At 37.4% G+C, this 9,559-nt stretch overlaps 1 protein-coding gene across 1 annotated transcript; it reads left to right on the top strand.

The window, feature by feature from the left end:
• Positions 1 to 699: 699 nt before the first annotated feature.
• On the top strand, positions 700 to 3,987 carry LOC131539517 (uncharacterized). Its single transcript, XM_058774151.1, has 2 exons — positions 700 to 1,787; positions 3,305 to 3,987. The coding sequence occupies exons 1-2, from the start codon at positions 1,614 to 1,616 to the stop codon at positions 3,767 to 3,769; spliced, it is 639 nt and encodes a 212-aa protein (XP_058630134.1). The 5' UTR covers positions 700 to 1,613; the 3' UTR covers positions 3,770 to 3,987.
• The last annotated feature ends 5,572 nt before the right edge of the window (positions 3,988 to 9,559 follow it).

Raw genomic sequence — 9,559 nt, 5'->3', positions numbered from 1 at the left:
GGCAATCTGAGACTTTCCATTCCTTTGCCCTGATAAACTCCTTGGCTGAACTGGCAGGGTGTTTTTGGGTCATTGTCCTTATCCAATATGAAGCACTTTCTGATGAGTCTGGTGGCATTTTCTTGAATATTGGTAGCCAAGATGGGTTTTTACCCTTCCAAATTCATTCTGCTACATTAAGTCATCATTAAAACTGAGAGGGCCTGTTCCAGAGACAACCATGCATGACCATGCCATGACATCACTTCCACCATGCTTTACAAATGAGGCTGTATGCTTAGGATCATTTGCAGTTCCCTTTTTTCTCCACACTTTTGCTTTCCCATAAAGGTTCATCTTTGTCTCATTGGTCCATATATGCAGTTCCAAAACTCTACTGGCTCACCTTTGTGCTTTTTTGCGAACTCTAATCATGCCTTTCTATTTTTGGTGCTTGTCAGAGGCCTGCCTCTGTAATTATATGTCAAAATGTCCTGCGGAAAGTAGATTGTCAGAGCATCACCCCAGCTTGTTGCCGATTTTACAGACACGTATTTTAGGGTTAATATTCACAGCTTTTACGATTTGTTTGTCATATATATATTGTAAGGTTTTATCCTTTATTGAAGCTTTTAATTTGAATTTTAGCTTTAGGGAATTGAATCATAGAGATTCGCTGGATCTGATTAATTGGTATTAATCAAAACATATAATTTATACTTTCTTAACGACTCGAGCCAGCGAGCATTAAACCAGTATATTTTAGCAATTCTGTTTATTTCGTGGCCCCGATAATAATACAGAATTCGTTGGGTAATTTTGAGCAACAGGTAACAAGATCTTCGGCAAATAGTTTCAAACTTGAAAAACACAGCACCAAACCATTCCTCATGAATGAAACAAGAGTTTATTTACTATTCTATGATACAATACTAACACAAAACATACACACACACACACATACACATGTTAACTGTTATGACTCTATAAATAATATATGAAGATTTTGTGGCTCAGGTTTATTTCTTTGCTCTTGGCTGACATGTGGCATTGCTATGGCCTGCTTGTGGCCCAGATCTGGCAAACAGGAGCGGTCCACCTAAGTGCCATCATTCCACGCTACATGTGGGCCAGATCATCATTCCACATGTGCCAGATGTGGGCCGTATCTGGGCCGAAAATATGATGCTATCTGGGTGTATTGTTGTAATGGGCCATCAGCAGAAAAAGAAAAGAGAAGGAAAAAAAAAATAAAACAGCCAACGGATGTAGAGTAGGATATGGATTGGTTTGCAAAAGGGAAGAGAAAGGCCATAGAAGTTGCACAGACCCAGGCAGGTCTTTCAAATCTAAATGCAGAAAATATGACAAAGCATATCTTGCTCTTGGCTTCACTGTTAATGTCGTTACACTACTGTATTTTAATGTTGGTCATTATGGTGGTACCTGGAGAGCCAAATGTTTTCTGAGGTGGTACTTGGCATAAAAAGTTTGATAACCATTGCCTTAGAGCAAATATGTTAAAACAAACATCTTTGTGATAATGCAGTGACCAATGTGAATCTTTTTACACACAATCTATTTTCACTCTTGTTAACAGATATTGTCAAGGACTGAGATTACGTCAGGTGGATATGATCCAGGACGGCATAGCCGGAAGCTCAGCAACACTGAGCAAAATGACAAAGAAGCTAAGAATGGTCTGTAAAAAAGCTTTGAGAAAGTACAAGAGAAAGACAGGACAGTTTGTGGGGGGCAGGACAGAGTTTGTCATTATTGATGAAAGCAACTTCCGTCACAAAAGAAAGGTATTTATTTTTAAGGCTATAATATATAATGGCTGTAGTGCAACTTTCAAATCAAATGTACTAAAATAAACTGTCTGTTGAAAGGGTAAAACAAAGCAAGGAGCAGCATGATTGGAGCAACATGTTTTGGCATAAACTCTCTGTCTCTCTCTCTCTTCCTTCGGCTTGCTCCCTTTTATACAGAAACTCTTAAAGAGGACATCAGATTAAATATATTTTTTTTTTTTTGCACCTATTTAGGTTTCTGGCATATCTACCAGCTCAGAAAAGCCGAAAAGAAAACATGCAGCCGGTTCGTTTTGGGCTTTCTGAGAATGAAACTGAAACCTGTGAGCTGTTTCAATCTGCAGCCAGTTTCTACAGTGACTACGTTTACATGGACATCAGTAATCCAATTATTTACCTTATTCTGAATAAGACAATATTATGATTGAGGTGTTTACATGAGTTGCTTTTAGAATAATCCTTTCATGTTCTTTACATGTTATAGTACATAGATCGAATAATGGCACACGTCATTACGTCACCACGCGACGCCATCCGACGTCTCCCCCAGAATTTCACATATAAACATATAGTTTGTCTACTTGATGATGCCATATACAGTTTTGGGTGATTCATATTTTAATTTTATGAAAGCTTCAAGTGCAGTTAATTATTTGTAAGTGCATACAGACGACGGCGGTGTTGAAGCTCTTTTATTTGCCGTCAAACGGTTGACCGCTGCCGTGTGCGTATCCTGTCGCAAAATGCGGCGAAAAGTTCTGCACGACAGTAATATTGTGATTAAGGTGTTTACATGTCTGTACTGCACTTCAATAATGCGACTGAAATTGGAATACTCCACATGTCTTAATTCGATTTGTGTTTACTTCGATTATGATTTTAGCCGGATTAAGGTCATCAAAAATCTCTGTTTACATGGTAGACTCTTAATCAGAGTATTGTCTTAATCGTATTAAAATCGGAGTATTGATGTCCATGTAAACATAGTCATAGATAGCTAGCTATTTGAAGCCATATACAGAGTCCAAGGCAGCAATTCATTTCACATGTCTTGTGTTGGCACGCCCCACGGAAGAGAGGGGCGGGGTGAGCAGTACCTCATTATCATTAAAAGATAAATGCACTGAAACGGGTCACTGTGAACAGAGGGAAAAAGGGAGTTGTTTTACGATCATTGAGGAATTTTAACTAAAGTATATTACAGACATTTCATGAAGACCCTAAAGAATCATTGAAAATTGAAACTTGTGGAAAATGTGCACACAATGTCCCCTTTAAGGCGTTCATCAGAAAGTTTTGCTTGAGTAAAAGTTATACTGGCTATTCTTGACAGTTATTTAATTGAATGATTAAAAGACAAAAAGAAGATCTAAAAAGTATGGACACTGTAATGTTATCTTGAATATTTAGTTTGTCATCAGAGACAAAAGTGTAATGGTGTTAATACAACACTTCTCACAGGGAAAGAAAAAGCAAGACACTTATTGAATGTTATTTTATTTATTTTTTAGTATGGACGAGGAAGAGTTGGCGAAACATGGAGAAGAAAAAAGTGGGTCTTTGGTATCTTGGCCATTAAGGGTGATCGAAGACGACCAATTTTGCGGCTTGTTGAACAGCGCTCAAGAAATCACCTGATTCCAGTAATCTCAAGACATGTTCGCCAGGGATCAACCATTTTGAGTGACGAATGGAGACCCTACAAGAGAGCTCTAACCACACTTGGCTACACTCACTACACTGTGAATCATAGCAGGTGGTTTGTTGACCCAGTTCATGGAGGCCACACCCAGAATATAGAACGAGCATGGTCAACATATAAAAACCAGGTCTGGAGGTTGAGAGGCAATAGGACAGAAAAGCTGTTGAAGGAACACTTGGAATGCATTGAGTGGACATACTGGCTTGGACACAACCACCGTGAAGGTCCTCTAGGACGTTTGTTAAAAGATATTAAAAGACAATACAGAGTTTAATATTTTGGAGTATGCTCATGAATAAATTGCTAGTACCTGTGTGAGTGAGCATTTGTGTGCTAGATATTACTGTGGCTCAGTTTCTTATCTGTTTCATCACTGTGTGAAATTTAATTTTAGAATGTTATATTTTTCACAGTGCTTTATTCTTGCACACCCAGTTGTGCATTTTTGCATTGTGCAGTGTTTTCTTCTATTTAAATGTTTCAGTGCTTATAATAAAAATGTTAGACCCAATCACTGTAGTTCTTTTATGTTGTATATAGTTCTTGCAGTGTGGCATATTAGTGAGGGTCAACATGTTTTCACTTTAAAATAATGGTCCAGATCACTAGTAGTTCCTGTGGACTGACAAGGTAACGCTTGAGTCATTAGTGAGGGGTTAACATGTTTTCACTTTAAAATAATGGTCCAGATCACTAGTAGTTCCTGCGGACTGACAAGGTAACGCTTGAGTCATTAGTGAGGGGTTAACATGTTTTCACTTTAAAATAATGGTCCAGATCACTAGTAGTTCCTGCGGACTGACAAGGTAACGCTTGAGTCATTAGTGAGGGGTTAAAATGTTTTCACTTTAAAATAATGGTCCAGATCACTAGTAGTTCCTGCGGACTGACAAGGTAACGCTCGAGTCATTAGTGAGGGGTTAACATGTTTTCACTTTAAAATAATGGTCCAGATCACTAGTAGTTCCTGCGGACTGACAAGGTAACGCTTGAGTCATTAGTGAGGGGTTAACATGTTTTCACTTTAAAATAATGGTCCAGATCACTAGTAGTTCCTGCGGACTGACAAGGTAACGCTGAGTCATTAGTGAGGGGTTAACATGTTGTTCACAAGTAATTTACAATAAACTTATTTAACATATTTCATATCTGACACATAGCCTACTGTACAGCCGTACATTTCTGTGAAGCACTAGTGATATTCTACCAGACATTGTAATCTGGAAGATGTGATTTTGTGCTTAACAATATAAATGCAGTCAATGTCTTCATTACGGATACAAATTGCTTTTGACAAGAGAACATCATTATTTGATGTTAATTTGTGTTTGATCAATAATGAACTGAATGGAGCTCATAATAGTGAACTAATCCAATCGTGAGCATCATTTCTTTATTATTTACATTTGTAAATGTAATAATAATAATTAAATTAAATATTCATAAATTAGTTTCCACAAAGAACCTAATTGTTCACTTTATAGACTTTACTGTTGTGATTAGTAATTAATTGGTTATTCTTTATTAATTGGTCATAGTTCATAAGTAGTTCTCAATGACGATATTTTTCTTTAGTAATTATCAAATACCTAATAAGGAACTACCTCTGTCCTAAATTACCTATTACTTATTGCTTAGTTTAATCTTGCTTCTATATTAGTTAAGTGTATTAAATTAAGTGTTAATGTAGAACTACTTATTACTTCCTGCATAGTTACTTGTCAACAACGGACCATTATTCTAAAGTGTTACCGAAAGTTGAGAAAAAGGAGGTCTGCTGTGACAGTGCAGAAATGGCTTGGTTGTGGTCCTGAAGGGCTTGTGGGCATTGCCTTGTGGTGGAAAGCCCTGAGTTCATCGGACTATCCGTTTAATGAGGAGTAAAGACATCTTTTTTGAATCAGAAAAGTAGCTTCAATCCGTGAAAAGCTTCAAGTCCTAAACAGCAAACTGGTAATGTTTCAGTCTGTAGTACTTTCGTGTTTCTGCCTTTTATGATGAGTTTTCATTTACTTCCATTTTTGCGGATGCAGTTTGCATTTGTTAGGCCTATATGTGTCAGTTTTACAGGCTCTTCTCCTGGCATTTGCTTTATAAATTCAGAATGAACTGTTCCATGTAATTAAGTCACTTTGTCATTCATTTGACCATATTCTGTATGTAAATTGTATTTCAAGCTCTGTCTCCCAGTTTCACAAGGCTAGTCCCAGACTAAAATGCATGTTTGAGCTGTCTTAACTGAAAATAACTTGCTCTGACAGATCTTAATGTCATTGGCATTGCCTGTCTCAAGATGCACACCAGTAATGTTTGTTTATTTATTTATTGCATTTTTATAAAAGCTGTTTAAGTATCCTAATTTAAGGCCTAGTTCTGGCTTAAGCTAAGCCCTGTCTGTGAATCCGTGCCTGTTTTGAAGTCACCAAGTTTTTTTTTTTATTTTTTTTATTTTTTTTTTTTATAAAGAATCACGTTTTACTTGAATATAATGTTATTTTCCTGTTCAAATAGTGTGGGGGCAAAAATAAATATTTTTGCATGTAAACTGACTGATGTTGTTTACTTTGAGTGACTTTTTTATTTTAAAACCATATTAATTGCAGTCCTGCATGTTCTCTGATTGAAAGGAGTAAAAAGCAGGATTAATTTGATAATGTTTCTATGTTGATTCAATGTTAAATAAGTGATTTAATTTACATTGAAGAAATGTTGATTTTATGACCATCTTGATCTATTTTGATTGATTTTTCATCGTTGAAATAACATTATTTCAGGGTGCAAACCTGATGAAAAATCGATGATAAACTTCAACATTGATTCAGTGTTGGTCTGCTATTCTGATGTAATGGACGCTCTTCCCCATACTCATCAACAGGCTCTTATGGTAGGCATGATTGCAGCCAAAAAGTGACACTACTCAACTGGAAATCTCCACAAGCCCCTTGTTTTCAGAGATGTTTGAATGAGATGCTTACATTATCCAAATGGAACAGTTACATTTTGGTGAGCTCTCCTCACAGAAAAGATTTGAAGCCACATGGGGACCTATCTTGAGACACTTGGAAATTAAATTTCTGTATTCTGTAAACTTCCCCTTCTACTTTTTAATTTATAATTTTAATTTGTATTGGATTCATAAAACAATTGTGAATATTGTCATTTATGTTTATTTATATATATATATATATATATATTTTTTTTTTTTTTTTTTCAATAGCTATGTTGCATATATTTGTTAATTGAGGCAGTCCGTTTTTCTTTTGTTTTTTGTCTATGTGTGGCTGTAAATATGTGTTTTTTTTATCCTATGTTGGTTACTTTTTGTTTTGTTTTGTTTTGTTTGTTAATATAACTTTAAATAAAATATAAAAAAGAAAAGAAAACGCACCGTGAGACAGAGCCTGAAACCGTGTGTCTCACGCCAAATGCAAGAGTTGTCTCTCCACAACCACCACCAGTGTGCAGCATCCACTTGGACGATGCGACGGCAGCCACAGTACAACGGCACCAGTGCGCTCACCACACACCAGCTACAGGTGGAGAGGAGAGAGAGAAAATTGTTTGGAATTTCCCCTCAGTACCTTGTTAACTCTTAAAAAGCTTACAAAATCATGTAAAACAGATGTTCGTTTTGTTCCATGTAACAGTGAATTGAAGCATGTATTTGTGGGAAGAGTTGATGCTTTTAAAAGGGGTCATCGGATGCAAAATTCACTTTTACATGTTGTTTGAACTAAAATGTGTCTTGGCAGTGTGTGTACACAACCACCCTATAATGATGAAAATCCACCCAGTGTTTTTTTTTTAGACCTGCCCTGAGTGAGCTGTAAACAGTCCGCCATTGTTTCGACGACGGAGCAGGAGTAGAAAAGAATGACTCCTAAGCGAGTGAGATGTTCTGTTGTTGGATGAAATAATGAACATAGAAGTCGTCATTTACTCCCAACATCTGAGCCGCTGAAGATGCAGAGGATTACTTTTGTTTTTGAAGGGAATGCACCCCCGATCTGGCTAAATGTGTCTATGTTCACGCAAATCATTTGTGATCCAGCTTCAGCTAAAGAAGAAGTGAGTATATGTATTTTATGAATGTTTGCAAATTGTCTTTCCTAATAATGTGCTAGTTAGCAAGTTCCTTGATAAATGTGGCTAAAGTTTACAGTCTCATGAGAACGGCTTGTCACCCCTTGGAAGAGAAGGGCAGGGTGAGAAGAGCTTATTAGCATTTAAAGGGACATGCACTGAAACGCCTTGCTGTGAACAGAGCTGTGTTTGACAAGGTAAAAAGGGTGTTATTTTACACTACCATTGAGAAATTTTAACCAAAGTATGTTATAGACTTTTCATTAAGACCCTAAAGAATCATATCAACTTGTGGAAAATGGGCATGCGATGACCCCTTTAAGAAAAATGAAACTGATGTCTGAATCCAAAGACACTGTTGTGCTATCTGTCTCCCCCATTCCTCTCCACTCTGCAGCACACTGCAGTTTTTTTTTTTTTTTTTAAACTGTGGTGAAAACTAACTGCTGTTGAAACAGATCCTTTAACAACAACCCCATAGCCTACATGTACTTGATTTAACTGTTGATAGCAAGCCTGTTTTGTTTCTTGTAGATAGGTGCTATGTGCTGCTTTTTCACAAGCACTCCATATTCTGGACCACTGTCCAGTAAAACAAAACTCTCTCTGGGTATTGATGGCAATCCCAGTGCATGCCCTTTGACTCCCCCATTAAATCTCAATTTGATTCATACTTATTTTTTAAGCACAAATTTGTGGTTATTTAAACATATCCATTTGAATTGTTTGGGGAGAGATGCATAAACTGAAAATCAAAATGATAGTTGCAGCTGCTTTTGGCCACTTGCCTCTCCCTCGCATGTGACTCACATCTTGTTTCCTGAGCAGTGTTAAAGCATACACATTCTGTGCAGTGTAACTCTATATCCAAAGACAAGAAAAGCGGCATCATTTTTTGAAGACAAAGTTACATGTTTCTGGTGAGGTTGCCAGGTTCGTTGTCCTGAGGTTGCAAGGTTTTAGCCTTGGTAATTTCTACCTTATTAACGCATTAAGGTAATGCGTTATCAACCAGAGTACACTGTACACTAGTACACTCCCAGTTACTTCAGGATTTTAAATGTGTGTTTCTGTTTGACAGTTCTGTCTCCAGTGACCATGAATAAACCAGTGTGCATCATTGACACAGTTGATGGGAAGCTGTGTGTACAGCAGTCAGCTCTGCAGATCTTGCAGCAGATCCAGCAGCCGGTGGTGGTGGTAGCTGTGGTGGGGCTCTACCGCACCGGGAAGTCCTACCTGATGAACCGCCTCGCAAGGAAACAAACAGATTAGATTCACACAGGCAGCTCTGAAAGCTTAAAGAGCCCGTATTATGGATTTTTGAAAATGATCTTTCATGCAGTGTGTAACACAGCTCTAAGTGAATGAAAACATCCTGCAAAGTTTTAAATCTGAAAGTGCACCGTGTATAAATTTATTGTCTCTCAAAAGAAAGAGTCGACTCTGAATCATTGAAACGAGTTGTTTTTAAAACGAATCCCAAGCCGTTTCATGTTGACGTCAACATGAAGCATTAGCATATTGCCCACCCACTTGTTGCGTGCGCAGACCCGGGAAAACTTGGTCTGAATGAAAATGCAAATTCATTCTTTGCCACTAGGTGCTGCTTTTGGAGCGGTAAAAATAGCCGTTTCCCAGGTAATGGCTGTACACAAAGTGCTAACAAACACAGACATGATCCAATCGGACTAATCACCACAGATTAGCGTCACGCAAAGGAGGGGTTTGGAAAAATGAATCGTTGAGCGAATCGTTTGGGAGTTGTTGAGCAAATAAGGTAAAAATAAATGCGTATTATAAGACAATGAAAGTGATTTTTGACCATGCGTGCATGTCAACCTGTTGTTGGGGACTCCCAAAACCAAAATATGAACCTTTCATAACCCATAATAGGGACACTTTAAGAGAAACATCATTCAGTTAAACACAGTATACATTAAAAAAAATGTAGTATAATTTAACATTTTCAAATATATAT

Source organism: Onychostoma macrolepis, chromosome 04, assembly GCF_012432095.1.
Source record: "Onychostoma macrolepis isolate SWU-2019 chromosome 04, ASM1243209v1, whole genome shotgun sequence".
Lineage (NCBI taxonomy): Eukaryota > Metazoa > Chordata > Actinopteri > Cypriniformes > Cyprinidae > Onychostoma > Onychostoma macrolepis.
Note: the sequence above shows the minus strand (reverse complement) of the source record. Positions and strands in the feature narration are given on the sequence as shown.

Excerpts from the sequence above, each read along its gene's own strand:
- LOC131539517 (XM_058774151.1), top strand. The coding sequence starts at position 1,614 with ATGATCCAGGACGGCATAGCCGGAAGCTCAGCAACACTGAGCAAAATG. Across the intron at positions 1,788-3,304 it reads ACTTCCGTCACAAAAGAAAG|TATGGACGAGGAAGAGTTGG; the intron begins GTATTTATTTTT and ends TTTATTTTTTAG.